Consider the following 21117-nt stretch of genomic DNA (forward strand, 5'->3'; position numbering starts at 1 on the left):
GCTCATCTGTTGCCCTGGTAAAATTAATGTGCCTCCCACAGTTTAAATTAAACATGTGATATTTAAGATGAAAGAAGTTTAGTAAGAATGCCACAGTATCGGTCACACTTGCCTTCAAATATTTGATCAGCAAATCTTAAAAATGACTCATTCAGAAGTTTTAAAAAATGTTGAAAACTTTTTTAAGTACAGCAGTTAGCACTGAAAATAAATACGATGGTCCAATGTAAACCACTATGACCTGTGCAGGACACCTGAGCCCTTCTTTGGCCTCTGCTGCTTACTATGCACTATGTCTCAGGCCAGTCACCCAGCTTTTCCGAGCCTCCGCATTCCTGTGATGTTCGTATTGATGTTATATGCATATAATCTGGTTGACTGTAATAAACGTACATGCTTAGATTTAATTTTGAATAATTTATCTATCATGTGGATAAATTTTACTTAATTTTAGAGCATCATAGTAAACAATGCATAAACTGTTGATCTTTAACTTGGAAAAGAGAAATGAGAAAAAAGTCCTGGACAAGGGGAGAAAGATAAGGACAGTTTAGGAGTCCAAAGAGGTCAGTGGATTTTTGCAGAAATCTAAGATGAAGCAAACCATTTAATTACATGAACCGATAATTTTCATCTGTTAAAACACCAAGGCATTAATAAAAAACAATCAATTGCTTCATTAGAAATACCCAGAAGTTAATAAGTAAGAGTTTATGTTCCCCTAGGGATCATCAGTCTGAATAAATCCAAGTGGCAATTTATTGTATAAGGTGCTTAGTAAAAGTTCTTTTGTCTATTATGCACTGTGTATTTAAATAAGTATCTTCATTTAAAGTTATAATGTTTAAGGTATTCATAGTATATCTTACAGTGCTTTTTAAAATGGGACTTAAAAGATGTCTAAGCATATTCTGGAAGCTACAGTTTAAGTTACAAAAGGCCCTGACATCTTCCAGTTACTTCAATGGCTTAGCAGTCTTGCTGGAAAGCAGAGACAGATGTATTTCAAATACATTCTTATGAAAGAATGAATTGAAAAATAAATTATTTTAAAGCTGTAATTAGATACTCTTTCAAATATGTTTATGTTCAACAATAATGAGTGACTATTTAAATATAATAACATGGCTATACAATAAGACTCTATATCCATTAAAAATCCTGTTACAAAAAAGTATTGAGCATTACTTACAAAGCATTCTTGCAAGAAAAGTTCAACCTGAATCAAACAAAGCTTTTACACCTAATATCCATTTCTCAGGAAATACAGAGGTAGAGGAACAAGTTAAATAATATCATAAGGAAACAATCACACAAATCCAGAATTTGGAACAATGTATAAGTCATCTAGCATGACTTCTTCACAAAGCAAATGTGAAAAAATAAAAATAAAAAATGGAGAGGTGGTGCTTGCTTAAAAGAGATTTAAGAAATCTAACAACCAAATATAAATCATGATTCTTGAGTGGATCATGGTTCAAAAAAACAAAAAACAGTTAAAAAGATATTAGATAATATTAGGGAATTGCTATTAATTTTGTTACATGTGATAATGGTACTATGATAATGTAGGAAAATATCATTATTTTTGGAAAATGCATGCAGAAGTTTTTAGGGGTAAAATATGATGTGTGCAATATACTTTAAAGTGGTTTAATAAAAAATAATGAATATACAAAGGTATCTTAAATGTTTTTGTGCAGTTTTACGTTTTAATAATTTTGAACATTTAACTACTACAAACTTAAAAAATATCATTTGAAACTTTATTTACATTTCTTTTATATTTGTTTTTGTGAATTTTCAATAATAAATTTATTTTCTGTTCCAGTCAATGTTTGTCACTGTCAATCAAAGAAGAAATGGTACAAAAATTTATCATAAAAAATTACTCATCAAAATCCTATATTTAAAAAAGTACAAAATATGCAAATAATTAAATTTCAGATGCTGCTCTTTCATAAGCGAGTAGTGTTAAACTTTTGAAGTTACTAAACCTTAAAACACTATTAAAACTTTTAAAAGCCCTGCATATAGAAGAAACAGATATGGCAAAATTTTAGTAATTATTAAATCGAGGTATAGGGAATTTGGATGTTCATTATACTATTCTGTTTTACTTTTTCTGTATTAAAATCATTTTAATAAAGAGTTAAAATACTATAAAATATAATTAAGAAAATAACCATGTAATATTAAAACGTGAAAATAAACTGTTTTAACAAAATTATAACATGACTCAATTTTATATTAAATATGCACAAATATACTCATTGAAATATATAATAAAAATTATGGAAAAAATATATCAAGTTAACCATAAATCTGTATTACAATATTTTCTTTTTGCTTTTCAGTATATTCCATAAACCTATATTTATGGAAACTATATAAACGTATTATAAAAATGTATTTCTTCAAACATAATGCCCATTTAATATAGACTTAAGAGTTAAAAAGAGATGCTTAAAACAGCCTTTATGATGGGGTACTCCACTATTCTTAGGGTAAAAAACATCTGGCGTTCATATTTCTTAATCTACTTCTTCAAACTGTCAGTGATAACTAAGTTTGATCACTAATTATTGTCTGGCAATTCAATTTAAAAAATTTGTTTATAATACAGTTTTTTGTTTTTCAAATATATCTTTATTGATTTCAGAGAGAGGAAAGGAGGGGGAGAGAGAGAGACAGAAACATCAATGATGAGAGAGTCATTGATCGGCTGCAGCCCGCAACCCGGGCATGTGCCCTGACCAGGAATCGAACCCCGATCGCCTGGATCTTAGGTCGACGTTCAACCGCTGAGCCACGCGCAGCCGGGCTAATACAGTTTTCTTTAGGTTAGAGTTTACAATACAATAGAAAATAGAAATTTCAGAGGCATCCTTGAACTCTATTCTCAAAATTCCAAGCCCTCTTTAATTCAATAACTTTCCTTCTACTCCATCTACACACTATTCCTTCCTCTCTCTCTCTTTTTTTCCTTCATTCACTAAACATATAGAGTATTTGCTATGTATAGGGATGCTAAAAATCAAATAAAATCTAGAGAAGATTCAGAGAAAGAGAATGGATAATTACAAGCAATGTGTGAAGTGTAACAGTAAGAACAGAGGGTATCACTGCAAAGTACTAAGGGAGTGGGTGCAGCACTGTTAGAGTGAATAGTGGAAAAGTGAGGAAAGGTTAAGTATCAGAGGAGTGTAGATGAAGAGTCAACCAGGTAAGAAGCAGGATGAAAGGCATTCCTGACAGTGGGGAAACATTAAAAAAAGAGTAAAATTATGGGAAAATAAAAATGATAACACTATTGCTAGATTTATTAAGTGTAAGGCAGGAAATGGGAAAAGCTGAAGCTGTACAAACAAATAGGCAGGAGCCAGATTACTGAGGTATCAACTGCTGTGTCAACATAGCATGGTCGCCTAGAACCTTCTTGCTCAAAATGTACCTTCTGAATTCTTGTTATAAACTTCAGTCTACTTGATTTCAAGATCATAAAGCCCATTTCTGAGTTTAAAGAAGAATCTTTTTGCTGTCTAAAAGGACTTTGGGGAAAAATATGTTGCAGCTATTAAATATACACTACTAGATGGAATAATCATAATGGGAAAAGACTGAAAAACAAATCCTTTAGCAAGAACCTGTCAATCACATAACTGAAAAGAATACACACAAGTAGCCTGGTCCCTTCTAAGCATGTCACCCTTCTTATTTCCCTACAAAAAAAAACCGTTTCAAGGCCTTTTGTAAGCAGCAGCAGTACCCTATCATACTACTACCCCTCTGAAATGGGCATCTTGGTGATGATTAGGTTGATGGATGAACCAGAAACAAAATCAAGTCTTTAATCTGAAAAAAACAGAAAACATTAAGCCTTGCCCCAGGCCTAGTGGTAAACCTATGGGATGTACTTTTTAACCAGAAAAAGGAAGATTGCACTTACATCTCGGGCTTTCACATAGAAGGCCTCTTGAAAAGCAGCTTCTAATGAGCCAATAAAAAATACAGGATGGCAGTCTCCATATCTATAGGAAAAAATAAGTCTATTAATTAAAATATATTTCAAATTAACTTCAAAGTTACACAAGTCTAACAACCAATGACAAGTAAATTTGAGGCTAATATCTCTTACGTACAGACCAAACACTAAAACATTTCTTTAAAGGCTTGGGAATGAGCTTCATTAGTTCTTAGAGTTCTTCTTGGCCTATACTGATATATTAGAACACTGGAATTGTAAGTACATCTAACAAATGTACTTAGTAAGTGCCACAAAACCATGCCATTTATAAGTAGCAATTCCTGGTTTACCCACTGTCATAAGATTTTTGTAGCTACTGTGGCCTTAACTTTGCATTTTAGTTCATTTAATCTGGAAGTCCAACAGAGAGGGGGAAAAAATGGGATCCTGCAAAGCTTCCAAATTATACTATTACACCAGAAAATAGAACTAAAGAGAAATATCATTTACATGAAAATTTAGGGTTAAATACTTAAATTCTTTTTACTTAGGAGAATCTCAGATGCATATAAAATATGCTATATTAGACTCTTAAAAGAAGAAATGCTAATGATTCCAAAACAAAAATTTAAAAAAATTCATTTACATTTAAAATTATCTTTTTGTATAATACTATTTTAAAGCATATTTTGTTTGTCCTAGGATATACTAAAAAGCCGTATTTTATAACCTAGTCTTTTGGGAATACAGTCAAGATATTAAATTAGTGATCCATTTGTTGCGCTTCAATAAAGAAAGATACAGAGATAAGATGAATACATCTCTGAAGTGGCATAAATGGTTAATGAGTTAATCAACATTGAATACTATGTGTTTCACTATCAGGACTATATACATTGATAAATGTATTCTTTGAGTACTTTAAGAAGAAATTTAAAACAAACAATCTATAATTAAAATTGCTCCAGAAAAATCACAGTAGCATTAAAAGAACATCAATTTTATATAGTTAATGTCCTAACCCTACCTTGAAGAAAACTCTGCTGTAAATTGTAATAAGGCATCTCCTTCATTTTCTGCGTTTTCTGGCACTAAAAAACAAACAAAAGAAAAAACAAAAACAAAAAAAACAAAACAAATAGACACAGAAAACAAACCACGTAACATCTAATCCCACATATAAGAAATATATTTAATCAATAAAGAGGAAATAAAATTAAATTTTAGCTTCTGTGATATATCTGAGGAGACATCTTAATTCAATATACATTAGAAGATTTCATTAAATTTTAAAAAAGAAACTTAAAAAAGTCCCAAGCTCATAAATTTTGGAAAAGCAACTGACACAATCCTGCTAATAAGCATTTAAAACATGTGCCAGACATCAATCAGAATTTCAATGTTTTCTTGAAATGACATCTTGTGATTAAATTATATAAATAGGATGTCAATTTCTTTTAAAAACCTATTAATCAGGAAAACAGTCAATTTAATACAGATATATCTATTTCTGCCCCCAGGAATTCCCTAATTTCAGAGTAAATGAACCATTTAAGGACTTATTTTAATGGTCATTTTGCATATAACAACCATTTATGATACTACACAGTATGCACCTTGTAAGGTGGAAGTCAGGGAGATAGCACATTTAGTTTACTTTTTCTTTCTTCCAAAGATGGATACCAGTGAATGGAAAAGTAATTTTACTACTCTGAAAACTGGTAACTCCAATAAGATGTGGGGAAACAGCTAGAGTCACAGAAAGTCCAGCTATTTGTTTATCAATCTCTGGGTTTAATGTAAAGAGAGAGATTCGTAGCTAATTATACATGTGAAACAAGTTACATTCCCTTGCATTTTATGAATTTTACTAAAGCATTGGAAATCATTGGGTTTAATAAAATCAAAACTCAAGAGCCTCTAGTTCTAATGAATAACGCCTATTTGCTACATTTTATCTCTCCAAAACTGAAAGTCAGTAAGAAACTTTTTAGTTCACTACTCTTCGTAAGTTTCTGCAATAAGAGGGAGAATTATAATGCTGAACCCAAAGAGCTATTAATACTCACTCATTGGAGATTTTCTCAGGGCAGATGACGCCATGCCGAATACTTCTCCATCATCCACCCCAAATTCGGGAGCATCTTCAAAGTCATCTCCATCACTGTCACTAACCATATGAACATCGGTGCTTTGCTAATTAAGGAAAGTCCTGATTAGTTTCACATTGACTTTAAGAAATCAAATTCCAAAATGTAAGTTATGTAATCACATTTAGCATTAAAAAAGTTTTATTAAATAAGGAGCCATTTGCTAGAGCAAAGCTTAATATTTTTCAGTTTAAGGCTTACATATATTTCTAAACTTGCTGTGATACCCCTAGACTAAAGGTTGGAGACTGAAGGAAAATAAAGGATGTTCACAAACTTAATGAAATCATGGATTTTTGTCTGTTTTATTCCCAGCCTATAGTAACACAATTAAGTGCTCAATAAATATTTGCTCAATAAAGGAGGCGATAGGTACAATCAGAGAGGTCAAAGACAAAGTAAGCTATATGAGACTTTTTAAAAGCTCACAGTAATTGACGTTTGTCAGGTAAAGCAAGGGTAGCATTTTCAAACTTGGCACTTCTTTACTGCAATGGTTCTCAAAATTTTCATTAGTGAAATATGGCACACTCTCCTCACAGTTATTGGAAGATAAAATAAATACACTATATGTGAAAGCTTTTTGTAAACTGCAGGCTATTAAATATAATAATGATGCTTCAATTAAATAAACATCTATTGAGAATATACCACATGCTGTGCACTGTTAAACATGCTCTGTGTATTTTGTTTTCAGAACATCATTGAGATTTAAAGTATTACAATTAAAAGCAGCTTCAAAATATGAAGTAGGCTGCTAAGTAGGTTAGAATAGCATTTCAAAAATACAAAGACTTAACACATTCTAAGTGAGTTGTGAATACTAACAAATATTCATGCCTTGGATAAGAGCAAGGTCCTAGCAAGGTATCTGGCAAAATACCTGTCTGTACTATGTTCAATAAATAAAGTCTATGAAGTCTATTTAATAAATGAAATTTCTATCTTTTAAAATATGGTGTGCTGTGTACTTAAGTTACGAAAATGGGGAAACTATTTGATCCTTTGGTCGATGTAAAAGAGCCTAACTTAGAGATAAATATTTGCCAGAAAAGTATTAAAAGAAACTTAGAATCAAAGACTCATAAAACTTAGCTAGAGGGGATGTTAGAGTTCAGCCAGTCAGAATCAGATTTTAAGGCTAGAAGGGATTTTAAAGATCTCCCATCAATGATTTTCAAACTTCTCTTCACAGGGTTACCTACCTCCTTCCCCTGACCTCAAGCAAAACATTATGCAAAATTACAGTACATACAATATATGAAAAGTAAGGGCACTCTGACGGATGTAGGGAGAGGGCAAGGGAGAACCTAATGCTCTTGAGCTTGGCCTTTTCCTCCTCATATCCCTTTGACAGGCGGGGTACCTCTGATGGCTCTCAGGACACTATGGAACTATTTTAAAAACTACTGATCTAGTGAGTCTAACAGCTCCAAATGAGAAAGCCAAGATATTTTCTCCATTTGACTCAGTAGGCTTAGCATTTCTTCCTTGGGCATATCTAAGCATTAATGCCCAGAACTGTAACATTTTCCCTTATTTTAAAGTCAGTCTTCCCAATAGTTTGAACAGAGAAGGTAGTAAACATATGCTTATTGAATAAATAAAAATGCATGTCCTTGCCCTAAGCAGTCTATCTGCTATTCTGACTGTACCATTATTTCTCAGAAGCCTTGGTTATACTTGCAATCCTAATCCTGCTTTAGTGTTTTGCTTTGTAGAGCCAAGACCTCTTCCTGATTTTAGCAATTCAACAGCTTAGATATTTAAAAACATCCTTCTCATTTCAAGGCAGTGAGGGAGCCTCCTCCTCAAAACAACACATGTACTAAAACCACAACTGTGCTTGAATTCCCTCTGTATTTCAGGTAGGCAAATATTTGGAACATGAAGCTCCCTTGAACTTCTAGGCTCAGTCTTAAACAGGTAAAGCTCAAAACCTTAAAGATACACTACGTGTTCCTTTAGGATGCTTACCCAGGTTCATAGGCAAGTGGAAAGAAACAAAAGGCCAGTATGACAAACCTTCTCACGTACTCTATTAGCTAAGCTATCATCTCAGCCTTCAATTAGTCTTGCCTAGTACTCACCCCTCCCTTTAAGGGGCATCGGGGTTAAAAAGGAGGATGGGAGAACACAGAAGAAAAGAAAGGGATTGTTCTACATACCATCTTTTCCTCCCCCCCTTTACTTTAGTTCCCCATATCTATCCTCTTTCTCCTAATGCAGTTTTCGATCAAATAACAGCCCCTTTCCATAACAATAGGACTTTACTTCATACTAGGATGGTGATTTTAATTTTGTGCCTATGTAACCCATTACTCATTTTGTCTTCACAAAGTACAGAGTTCCCATATCTCTGAAGAGCCAAGAAAATGAAATCCTACAATGATATCATCTTCAAAGGGAAGTATCTAAAAAGCCGATTTTGTTGAAAAAAAGTATATTTCAAATATGAATTATTGAAGTATTTGCAAGAATGAGCTACTTAATTATGTATAAGGAACTCCCAATCTCTTCACATTTTCTTATCAGCCACCTAACAGGTTAGGAAAAGCTTTTTCTAAAAAATGAGATAAACAATCTTTTTTTCATTAATGTTTGCTGATGAGAATAATAATCTCTTGGTTCAGTCATGGCTACCCTAAAGTTCTTTGAATAGAGAGAAGCTGTTTATTCAGAATTTTTAAAACAGCTAAAAAATGTGTGATTCTATTTTAGCTGTTTATTACATTCATTCATTCCTTTTGTCATTTAACAAATATTTATAAACCCCTACCTAAATGCCACACTGCCTGGACCTGTGTGAAAGATACAGATCATGCTCTCTCAAGGAATACCATATAAAATATAAAGATAATTATAATGTGATAAGTGTTATGACAGATAAGTTCAGAAGACAGCATTTCATGCACTGGAGGGATGAGAGCAAACTTCCTAGAGGAGATAATAACCAATCTATTTGAGACAAAAATTTAGGACTCATATATACTTGGCACTAAGGCAAGCTTATAACTGAAACAGATATTCCTTTCACCAACCAATCATTATGTCAAAACACCAGGTTAAAATTTAGGGATACAGAGATAAAACACAGTTCCAGCCTTCAAGAAATTCCCATTCTAAAGGAAGGTATATTTAATTGCAAATATAGTATGTCTTTTTCAGTATGATAAGAGATACAACAAAAGTATAAGCAAAGGCTATTGGAAAATAAAAGAGAGAGTGACTAGTTGCTCTAGGACCAATGAAGAAGGCTGTGTAAGGTTTCACAGAAGTGTTAATATTTAACCCATATCTTAAAAAAAGATATCACTGTTGTGGAGTGTATGTAGTAGAAAATTGGTAGGGTGGGAGTTGTACTCCAGGCAGACAAAAAACTCAAGCAAGGAATTGGATATTTTAAAAAGTCAATAAAGAACCCAGCACAGCAAATTGAATCATTAGTTCTATGCATGGAAGAGGAATGTGGACTGGCAGGAAGGGCCAAAGGTTTGATAAAACTTGATGTGGCAGTCCTAAAATTAGTACACTGAGGTACTTGGACTTTACTCAGACGGCAATAGGGAAATCACTAAAGGTTTTTAGGCAGAGGACTGACTGTTCAATGGAATAACTGATGGCTCTGTGTGTGTGTGTTTGGGGTGGTATACGGCAGATTACACCTAAAGACATGAGAAGGGAGACATATTTCAAAGTCCCAATTAAGAAGACTTGAGAACCTATACTTGAGCAGGAACAGTGGGAATTAAATGAAGGGGATGGACATAAAATATACTTCAGCAGAACTGATGGGAACTGTTGACCAACTAGACTTAAGGATCAAAAGAAAAAGAAAAAAAAGGCAGAAGTGAATATGACACCGCGATTCGGGTGACTGATCAGGTGGGTAGAGAGGATTAGGCCTGGTAAGGGAGGATAGACACCAGTTCTCAGAATAAACTCGAGAAAGCTGCAGGACATCCAGGTAAAAATATCGTAGGCGGCTGGAAAAAAATCTTAGCAGCTCAGGAGAGAGACCCAGAGAAAACTTAGATTTGGAAGTCAGCAGTATAAAGATAATAGTTAGGGTTATGGAATGAATAAGATCGATCAGTTAAAAATAAAGGAACAAGAGTGATAAAGACAAGAGTTTTTACACATGTAATTATACATTTATATATTTCAATTGGTGAAGGAAGAGAAACAGTGAGAGGTAGAGGTAAGCTGCCAAAGATTAGGAAGCCAATTGAGAGAGAGAATCTTTGAAGCAAGGTCTGAGCAAATTTCGTTGGAGACAAGAACCATACACAGGCTCAGTAGGATGAGAATGAAGAAAGAGATAGCTATTGTATTATGACAAGAAAATCATCACAAAGACACCTGACTTTATAACCAAAAGAACTGGCATCGAATACCATTTTCTGCACAACTTTGAGCAAGTGTCTTCGCATCCACAATGTACAATGTGACTAATATTGACCCACAAAGGTGGCTATGAAAAGAGACAGCATAGCATGGTATCTTACAAAACTATTATCTGACTCTAACAGTTACGTTCAATTATAATAAACATGGTAGAAGAAGCCAAATTGTAGTGAGTTAAGTGAATAGAAAATAAAGAAATAGAGTCAACCAGTATAAATTATTCTAAAAAGCTCGCCTGTAAAAAAACAGGAAGACGAAGCTAGAGCTTGGGGGACACTGGGTTGAAGGAATGTGTGTATGTGCATATGTACACATGCATACACATATTAGGGTGAGTGGACCTGAACATGCTTTTAGGGTGAAGAGGAACCAAGGAGCCAACAGAGAGGGGAGGATAAAAGTGCGAGGTAGGCCCTCCCCTCCCACGCTGGAGAGGTAGGGGCAGAGTCAAGACGATGGGCAGAGTATGAACTCAATAGCAAGAAACTTCTCAGCTAACAAGGTAGGGTAACAAAGGTGATGCTAATGTAAAAGTAAGCTATTTGAACAAAAAAAGGGTCACAATGTATCACAATGTAAATCTCGATGTATCATCAGAACAAGTAGCGAGCCCTCAGTGACAGGAATGAAGTTTTTGGCCCGGGTTGACAATGAACATGAACACGGTGAGGAGCTGGGTTCGGGGGAGATGGTCAGTTCAGTTTTGTAGAGTGAACCTGCAGTGCGCGCTCAGTCAGAGAAGTTCAGGAGGGACTAGATTACTATTTAACTTGTCTGCCTATGATTCAGGAGCCAGTAGTATGTGGAATCCATCACACCGCTGGAAGACAAGCTAAGTATTTGTCTAACCATGTTTTGAAAACTGAAACACAGACTTCTGGCAATTATCTGCATTCAATTTCTTTTTTGTTTTGTTTTGTTAGGTACAGGCTAGCTCCTTTATGGAAAGACTCTGCTTTGCTCACAGCCGTATTCTCAGCACTCAGACCAGTACCAGGCACAGAGTGGGTATGTAATCAGAATTTATTGAATGAATCTTGTCACATAAGCCAAAACCTAGGTATCATTCTTACCTCCTCCCTCTCTCTTTTTTTCCATAGATGCTATCAGTTACCAGTCCTACTGATTTCCCCTCCCAAATATTTCCTGAATCCATATCCTTCTCTTTTTTACTAATCATGTTCTAGTTCAAGATCTCATTATCTTTTGCAGTACTAATACAATAGATTCATATCTGATTTCTCTGTCTCTACTCTCGCTTCCTTTGCATTTAGTCTCTGCACAGCAGAAAAACAAAACAAAACAAAAAGCCACTCCCCACTCTGCACCCTACTATGGCTTCCTAGAGTTCAGCTCCCTCACTAGACATACAAGACCGACTCGCCTTAGTCTCATCTCTTATCTTTCTCTGTCTCCCATTTTATTTTGCACAAATACCAAACTGCACTCATCTTTCCCCATTTACTCATCAGATCGTGCTGTTTCCTCTTAATGGAATACCATTTCCATGTTTCTTCATTTGGATGACTATGACTCATTCTTTATAATTCAATTCGGATGTCAACTCCTCTAGTCTTCCTTTTTTTAAAAACACTCATTCACAAGTACTTCTTCTGTGGCTGGTATGTACCAGGCACTATGCTAGGTGTTAGGCCTACAGAGGGGGAAAAGGCTTTTGGTTGTAAATATTTTTGAAGGTTACATACCCCCAACCTTTGGGCCTCCCCTAATATCTTGTGCTTGCTCAATTTTCTCATTAATTATATAATATAAAATTATCAGTTCATAGTCATCTGACTCACACATAGTAAGTATTCAATAGATGTTTCTGTAACTGAAGTTATAAACTGATGGCTTTCACATTGACTACATTTAGAATTTGTTTTTGTTATTCTTGGGCTACTCCTCCACTTTCCACTGAGGACTGGACAATTCCCAAGGTGCCTGGGTCGGAGGGTCCCTACACTGTCCCACCCAAGGAGTTGGGAAAAAGAGAGATAGGTACCTAGCTAGGTACCCAGAGATACGGAAAGATCACTAAAAGGGGAATCAGGAGCAAGGGAAAGATGAGAAGGAGAGAGAAATGTTGAATTATCATAAATAAAATGTATTTATTTGCAGGGCCAGAAGGAGAATGTAAGAAAGAAAACTTCTCCAGCTAGAGGACACGTAACTCTAATCCATAAAATTCAAAACCTGAATTTCACTATTGGTCTCAAATACTTCCTTCCTAACTCAAGAGTTATTAAGATAGCCAATAGCAAAATGTAATTGTCTTGAAATACATGAAGTCATTTAGAAGAAAGGTTAAAGCTACAAGAAAGAAGTAGAACCACAGCGTGGAAGCTACAAAGACATAGGTTCCAGTTTAATATAAGGAAATTTCAACAGACAGAGATGCTCAACAATGGAACTGGTTGCCTCATAAAGATAGAACCCTGTCATTAGAGGTAAAACAAACTTATATTTTGAGGAGATATTTTCGGTGAGCTCTTTCAGCATACAGACTGTGGTCCTAATGTTTGGCACTTAGAAGACATTAAATAAATGTTTGAATGAGGGATGGATGGATGGAAGAGTAGAAATTAAATTAAAAATTCCTTCCAGTTTTACAACTCTATGACAATGTAAAAACTACGTGACAGCTTCTTTCCCATTTCTCACCAGCTCCCTGGAGGAGATGGTATTTACTGTTAGCCAGGGAAGGAAGAATAATGGATTCATCTCAGATAATCAGATTTTAAAATATTCCCAAGGTGTGGCTGCTTTAGTTTGGCAAAGCTCCTAAGCTCATTCTCCCTTCTCTAATTAACCTAAAGACTGTGCCAGTTGCACAAACAGTGCTCCTCACTGTATGACACTGACTTCTCAGATATAATGGCGAGGTAAGAGAAGGAAATCAAATGAAGTGAAACAGGTATCTGTCACCTCTCAAATAATAAAACAATTAAGAATTTTGGGTGGAGCTAGTTGGCCACTTTTTAATATTAGTAGACTTATATATTAAAGAGTTGAAGCATAACCTACTTTAGCCATTTAAAATATACTCAGAAATATTAGAAAGAAATACTAAAAAGAAATATTTCAGTAAATTATTTCTGGCAATTTCTGCCAAGTATGAAACTCAGTACCATTTTTTCTTTCATGAGAATTAGTGAGATGAAGTTCTGGAAAAAACTATATGGGTTCTTTAAAGGAAATTAACATTTTTAGAGGCCCAAGAAAACAGTACAGTATTTGTAGCAAGGGGGGGAAACCCTTCTTTCTTTGTGGATTTCTAAAAAAGGTTAAAAATCAGAGTAGCAAATGATCATTTTTATAGGATGATCACAGACTAGACCTTCACTTACGCAGTCCCATTTCTCTTTCACATATTTAACTGATACAAATACACATGCAGAGGATTGCTGGAGAGGTCCTGTGGCAGTTTCCATAAGGAGTGTCCAAAATATATAGTTAGTTTAAATAAGAGTTTGCAACCATATTTATATAGAATGTAAGTGGAAAACGGTTTTACTGAACAAGCCCAAGCTTTTAAATACTTGTATGAAAAACATTGGTATAAATAAACTTTTTCTGTGCTATTTAGTTATGGCCTCTGTAGCCTACATTTTTTAAGTCATGGTGATGGCTTTTACTAGCATATAATAGGAGCTCAATAAATACTCTTTAAAACAGATGAACTATAATGTTCGGGCTCTTTCCCATTCCCTTATAACCAAAGTCATAGTTGGACAGAGTGCTATTTGTAGCCATGGAAAAAGTACTGTCTTTTAATATTGTTCCAGACCCACAAAGACACATGCTGGGACATCACATAAACAAACATGATCAATCTTATCTGGTCCTCTTTTTTGTTCCTATAGCGCCCTATGTACACTGGCTGCTATCACTGTATTTATTACAATATGCCATTATTAGTTTACTAATCTATCACCTTTGAGGCTGAGCACCTTGGTATAGGTAAACTGTTACTCATCTTTGCACAAGCCCGGCTCACAGATGGTGCAAAGAACCTTCAGAATCAATCCTAATAAATGTACTCAATCCTAACACACAGTCAGTAGCAAAGAAAATTCCTTTGTTAACCTGAAAGTTCTAAGTAAAAATCATTTCAATCAATCCACCCAAATTCTGTCTGCTGAAACGTGAAACGTATAGAACAAGAAAGATCACATTAGCAATAACCTTGCATGGAAAGTTTCTGCCTTAAAGAATTTACTGAGACTTTATTCACGCTACATTAACTTTATCTATTCAGTGCTGGGGCAGATAAAAAAGAATAGGAAGTGGGCAGGTGGGTGGATGGTAGGCCTTCTGTTCACTGAAAAGCTGGCAAACAGGCTTACCTCCTCGGACTGCTCCCGGGTCTGTGCAGGTGAGGATCTTCTTCCCACTGTCAGTCGATGGCAGGGATAAGAGAGTCCTGATTCAGCAAGACACATCTGCAAAAAGCAGAGTCCATCATTCATAAACAAAATGAGGCCATGTTTTACGCAAGGTTTTTACTTTTGGAATATTTTTTATTATCTCTGAAGCTACGTTAGAAAGATCACTCTGGTAGCCCTGAGATTACATTATCAGGAAGGCTCTTAAAATTTGAAATTCTTTCCATATACGAATGCTACAATAGTCGAGGCTATTTATTACTCATTAGACAACAGACTTGGGCTCCAGGAAACTGAAGCAAGCCTAAAATAGAACTATCATATACATCTCCCTACCCCTAGCAGATCTGTTACCTTTCTGATTAGCATAATAATACCTCAATTTCCTAATTCCCAGGGCAATACTCTACAAATCTTTTTTGGAGGGCACCGAAGGATTTTTATAAGGTGTCCACACAGGGTAACTATGTCATTTACGCTTTAATTAATTTTGACCCACAATTTTAGATCATTATTGTAGCTTATGAATCTATAATGTATGCAAAGCAGTTAGCACAGTACCTAGCACACACTCAGTTTACTGTTTTTGTTACCATTGTGATCTAAAACACTACCCAAAGAATCCTCCTAGTTTAGCCCAAACAGAGCAATATACATTTACTTCTTTAGAGTTTATAGTGGGTTATATATTAAATAACTCTTCTGAGATTTAAATTAAGTTTGGGCAAATATGAGGAATTGTGAGTGCATGTTATTTTTGTCTACATAAAAATATTAAAACTATTAAATATTGTTCATAAAAAGAAGCATGTGTATTTAATATAACAATTATATAAAGTGAAGTTTCTTTTATTATTATTAGAAATAAAATAGAATATCCAAAAGTACACTGAAAACATCCATTGGTAACTTTTGGGGAGGTGTGAATTAAACTGATACTTGAGGAAACCCAAATATCTGTAAATTCATAGGGAACAGCTAAAGAAACAATAGTAGGTTGATCATAACATTTCAAACATGTATTATAATCAGGCTAATTATCTGAAGAATATTAAAGTGAAAAAAGCAAATGTCAAATAAATATCCTATTATTTTCTATCATGTGCTGTCATATAGATTACACTGATAAAAAGCATATGCTTGAGTATTGTTATTATTATTTTTTAATATATCTTTATTGATTTCAGAGAGAGGAAGGGAGAGGGAGAGATTGAAACATCAATGATGAGAGAGTCATCATTGACTGGCTGCCTCCTGCACACCCCCAACTGGGGATCAAGCTGGCAACCCGGGCATGTGCCCTGACTGGGAATCGAACCCCGATCACCTGGATCCTAGGTCGATGCTCAACCGCTGAGCCACGCCCGGCCGGGGGAGTATTGTTATTTTTTCACTTAGTCTGGTTAGAGGTTTTGTTTGTTTTGCATTTAGATGTTTTGGTATTGTACTTAAAAAATGCTAGAACTGATTAGTTTTTTAAAAAAGCAAATGTGCATTGATTCTGTCATTTCTATTCAATCATATTCATCAACATAATTGTCATAATTAGCTCAATTTATTTCATTTCAGTACAAATAAAAGCAAAGCTAAGTTGGGTAAGAAGCTATAGTCTAAATTTCAAGCCACATTACCTTCACAATATTTTGCATCTGAAAAAAGTTCTCTACCCCCATGTGAAATCCTCTGGTAATCAAATAATAATGATGGTAAACATCACTGTCAATCAGTGTAGCGTAATGGAAAGAAACCTCGACCAGGTACCAGGAAAATCTCAATTCAAGTACTGCCTAGTCTCCTGATCTTGGGAAAGCCATTTCACTATTCTAAGCCAGAGTTTTCTCATTTATTAATTGAGATGAGTAATCTCTGCCCTTGCTCTCAGTGGAATTTTAAAAGGGTTAAATGTAATAAAGTAAGTAAAAACTGGCTTTGAAACTATATTGACATAGGCAGAAGAGCTGTTATCATTCCAATGATCATTATTTTTAGGACCTGGAAAAGAGAAATGGTGATTAAATTCCCACTGTGACTACCTTTGCGTACAGCTTAGTCACAGAAGGAGGTGGAGGAAAAGTGCTCACTGAAAGTACATGGTTCTATAAATGGCTGGCTCCTCAATGGGCTTGTTTCTACAGTTATGAGCATTAACCATCTCCATGGCTATTAATCATTCCTGAGATAAGAGGAGAGCGGCCAACACTTTTCCTTGGTCTACAACTGACCAAGTGAGCCTCTGTATCACTATTTCAGATCTTAGTAATCACAATGCAGGATACTTGCCCTGCATATAACACACTTAGTAACACAATCCAACAATTCTCAAACCACAACTTTACTATTTAAAACTTTAAAAAAAGCAGTTTGTAAAATACAACTCCCCTGTTTTAAAAAGAACACTAATATAAGAACTTTAAAAAAAAAAACATATTTCAAGCTTGTCATGCTGATAAGGGAACAGCATAATTAATTCCATCCAGGTTTGGGAATGTTACTAGACACCAGCATTAAACACAATTATTGCAGTACAAAGAACATAGACAGACAGACACACCTACACTACACACATGCCCCAAGTGTTGCTTTATTGAGGCAAAATTGATCTACAATAAACTACACATATTTTGAAGTTTATAATTTTATAAGTTTTGAACTAATTATACAAATACTCATGAAATTACTCAATAATTTAAAAAATATTTTAGTAATTGCTATTATTGAGAATTTGATACATATTGGTATTATGGAAAGTGCTTTGTACTCATTACAGCACTTAATACAGTAACTGTCAGATAGGTATTATTAATCCCCATTTTAAAGATGAGGATACTAAACCTTACACAGATTAAGAAGCTGGCCTGAAGTCACACAGGTACTGAGTAGTTGGCCAAAATTCAAACTCGGGCAGTTTTAGCTCACAGCCATTTAAAAAGCATTCAATTGGGACATCTGTAATACTTTCAACAATAAAGATATTTTTTTAAAAAAGCATTCAATCAAACAGCCCTACTAAGGCCCTACTATATGTTGTCTTATGGTCTGAAAAACAATAATTACTTTCTTTGGATTAATTAAAATAGCAACTCCATTTCTCAGGAACTACATATTAAGTGCTTAACATATGTCTACCGCATGTGACAATGCTGCCAAATAAAGATAATCACAGTTGCATCGATCACAAAACAGCCTTAGAAAGGTAGAACTACATGTCTAAGATCAATCAATTACTAAGTAGCAAACCATATTTGACTCCAAAGGCCATGGAGTTCTCAACTATATCACATGTCTGACTGACAAGTCTTTTATGAGTAAGGAACCCTTAAGATGACTGCTAGATCACCTCTTTAAAATTTTCAGATGCTCACAGCTTAGCTAGACAGATTATTGAGGTTGCTTTAAGACAAACCAAATCATGAGGCTGAAGTTTCATTTACTGCCAACCAGAGTGCAAATCAAAAAAACTTATTTATTCACAATCCAAGTTTTTTTTTTTTTAATCACTATGTGCTAGAAAAATCACAGAGCTTTAATTTGTGGCAGGCTGAAGCAAGCTTATTAAGAATGTTAGTTACCAAGTGCACATCCACTTGTCTGGACTAGCCCACTGCCACATTCTTGTAGCAGGGTTAAAGAGCAGTTTAGTCACCTCATAAAAAAATGCACACTGTTAAAAAGGAAGTGACTAATAATAATCTGGAACCAGTGAAATATTACAAGAGATGTGCAGGTCAAGATCAATTATGTACAAAGCTCCTGTGTAAATAGCTCAAAAACTGTGTCCTCTGCCTGGCCTTGCTGTGTTACAGTCCTCAATGGATTTGGCAAGTTGGTAAGGCTTAATGAAATAAACATCAACAGTAACAACAGTAACAAATTCTGAGGCCTTCTATGTACATACATATGAATGCTATCATACAAGCAAGCAGAGTTTGAAGAAACAAGATGGCTATAGATGGTTTCAGTTTAGACTCATACGATATTGGAGTGGGAAAGGCCCCTAGAATTCATCAGCTGCTGCTCTCCCAAGCAGGAGAACCCCTCATCTTGAAGCCGTAGCGGAGTTACGCACGCTGCCTCACCTCCTCCATCAAGATGCCCTGCTCCCTTCCAAGCTGGTAAATGAGAATCCTCAGAGAGAAGTTTATCAGCAGGCTACTCCTAAACTTCTTCTATCAGTAGCCCCACCATCCTCAACAGATTCCGAATAAAAAGCAGTTTCTCCTCACAAGAAGACCCAGAACCTGAGATGTACAGAGGTAAAGTTGTTTGCCCCAAGTCACACATCTGCTTAATGACAGCACAAGCATGTTCTCGTAACTTCTAACCTAGGTCTTTCTACTAAATAACCTTAACTGTGTTCTTTAAAGGTGTTCTAGTTTGTTGCAAAATACTAATTACTCTTTTGGTTTAATAATCTCAAATTTCTAAAATAAAATTTTAGAAAAAATAATTTAAAATGCTCCTGACTTGTTTTTGTTGTTGTTTCTTTTAATCTTCAGATCTTGAAAACAAGAATCACCTGATGCTACTTTTCCACATTAGAATTGCCCACCTTCATGCTTTCTTGCAGTGGTCCAACATTATCTTCAGGTCCTTCTATCAGAAGAGATTGCTCAACACAAAGGTGTGTTTTTTTTAATCTTCCATTGCATCCCAGCCTCTGAACCGGATTACACCATCAGGAGATAGAGCTGCCCATTGTAACATAATTACAATTTCTAAACAGATATGCTTTCATAAGCTGAATATACAGAAGATAACATTCTTGGATTTTATTATTCTAGTATGTACACTAGAAGAGCTTCTGAAGTACTTCAGAATACTAGAGTACTTATGAAGAGCATTAAGTTATATAAGAAACAGCCGTATTAGACCAGCTCACACTGCCTAGTGGCACAGTCTCACACTCATTTAGCAAGAATGTGCAGGTTTATCTATATAGATACTAGCTCAGAGAGGCACACAAGCTGTTATTTGCAAGGCAACTTTAATTCAAAGAAGCTATTTTCAGTTGAATCAAGAGTTCTGTTTTAAAGTCAACTATTTTACACAGAGGCCAATAATCTATGCTGTGAATTAAAATTGCACTAGTTTCTCAGTTCCTGTCTCTACTTCTATGTCACTTAATTGCTTATGAGCACCCTCTGGTGGAGGGCAGAAGAGGGAAAAGAACATTAAATATATTGCATCTAACTCACAAGGCTGATGAGGGGGGAAAAGTAAGTTGAAACATGTAGATTTCTCTTGACCTTGCTTTTCTTCCCCATAAGTACTTCATACCTTAGAGCTAGTTGCTGAATAAATAATATTAATCATAGTTACTGAGAGTCTATAATCATTCAATAAACATTTATTAAGTTCCTGTTATATGTCGGGCACTTGGATGCAGATAACCTGGCCTTGGATCTTGGCTTTGATATTTAATGTCATTTCCCAGGGAAGTGGCTTGACCTCATAAGACCCCAGTTTCCTCATTAAGAAATGGGAATTATATTCTTGTAGACATCATTAAAAAGATGATAAGTGAAAAAGTGCCTAGCACTTAATTAATCTTGAAACTTTTTAAAAAACAATCACCACACAACACTTCATTTTTGGCTCTTTGCCAGAAAGATAGATTTTGATATAGGTGTTTTCAGAGGCAATCCCCAATTATCTCTGTCTTTAAGAATTTAAGCCTAGATGACAGGATCACTACCAGTTAAGTGTTTATTGATATAAGTGTTTTACATCTTACGTCAACTACATTTAACAAAATTAGAATGTGTTCTGAAACATACACAGAACAACCAAATATATTACTTCATCTTTTCCACACCAAAGATATCCAGATGTTGACCAATATGTAGTAAAATATTTTCTTCCTAGGTGAACCAGGTAAACTTATTGAGGGGCTTCTTATCTCATCTCAAGAGCTTCTATGAAATTCTTCTAAGTGCCACCCAGTGGAGAGTATGTTTAGATATATTTTGGCTCTGAGTGTTTTTAAGAGCCCATCTCTGACATTCACCACCTGCTTATGGCTGAAATTTTTAAAAGGATATGTTACAAGTGATGTCCAAAAGTGAAACTTGCTACAAGTTTCCTATTTAATTCCTGTCAGATGAACTTAAGCAAGATTGAGAGATAGGAAAACAGGTTATTGGGGGCAGAGGAAAGGAGTGTTCCTATCTGCTTTGGTGAGTTTGGGAGACCAGCTAAGCCAGTG

At 35.0% G+C, this 21117-nt stretch overlaps 1 protein-coding gene across 1 annotated transcript in view; it reads right to left on the reverse strand.

Moving 5' to 3' along the window:
- The window catches only part of FAF1 (Fas associated factor 1), a 276569-nt gene that overhangs the window by 88584 nt on the left and 166868 nt on the right, over nucleotides 1-21117 (reverse strand). The window contains exons 9-12 of the mRNA XM_016214169.2: nucleotides 14874-14969; nucleotides 6037-6163; nucleotides 4995-5058; nucleotides 3950-4031 (exon numbers count right to left, since the gene is read on the reverse strand). Coding sequence (XP_016069655.1) covers nucleotides 3950-4031; nucleotides 4995-5058; nucleotides 6037-6163; nucleotides 14874-14969 — 369 coding nt within the window. The remainder of the gene's footprint in view (nucleotides 1-3949; nucleotides 4032-4994; nucleotides 5059-6036; nucleotides 6164-14873; nucleotides 14970-21117) is intronic.

The sequence above is a fragment of the Miniopterus natalensis genome, chromosome 9, assembly GCF_054644295.1.
Source record: "Miniopterus natalensis isolate mMinNat1 chromosome 9, mMinNat1.hap1, whole genome shotgun sequence".
Classification (NCBI taxonomy): domain Eukaryota; kingdom Metazoa; phylum Chordata; class Mammalia; order Chiroptera; family Miniopteridae; genus Miniopterus; species Miniopterus natalensis.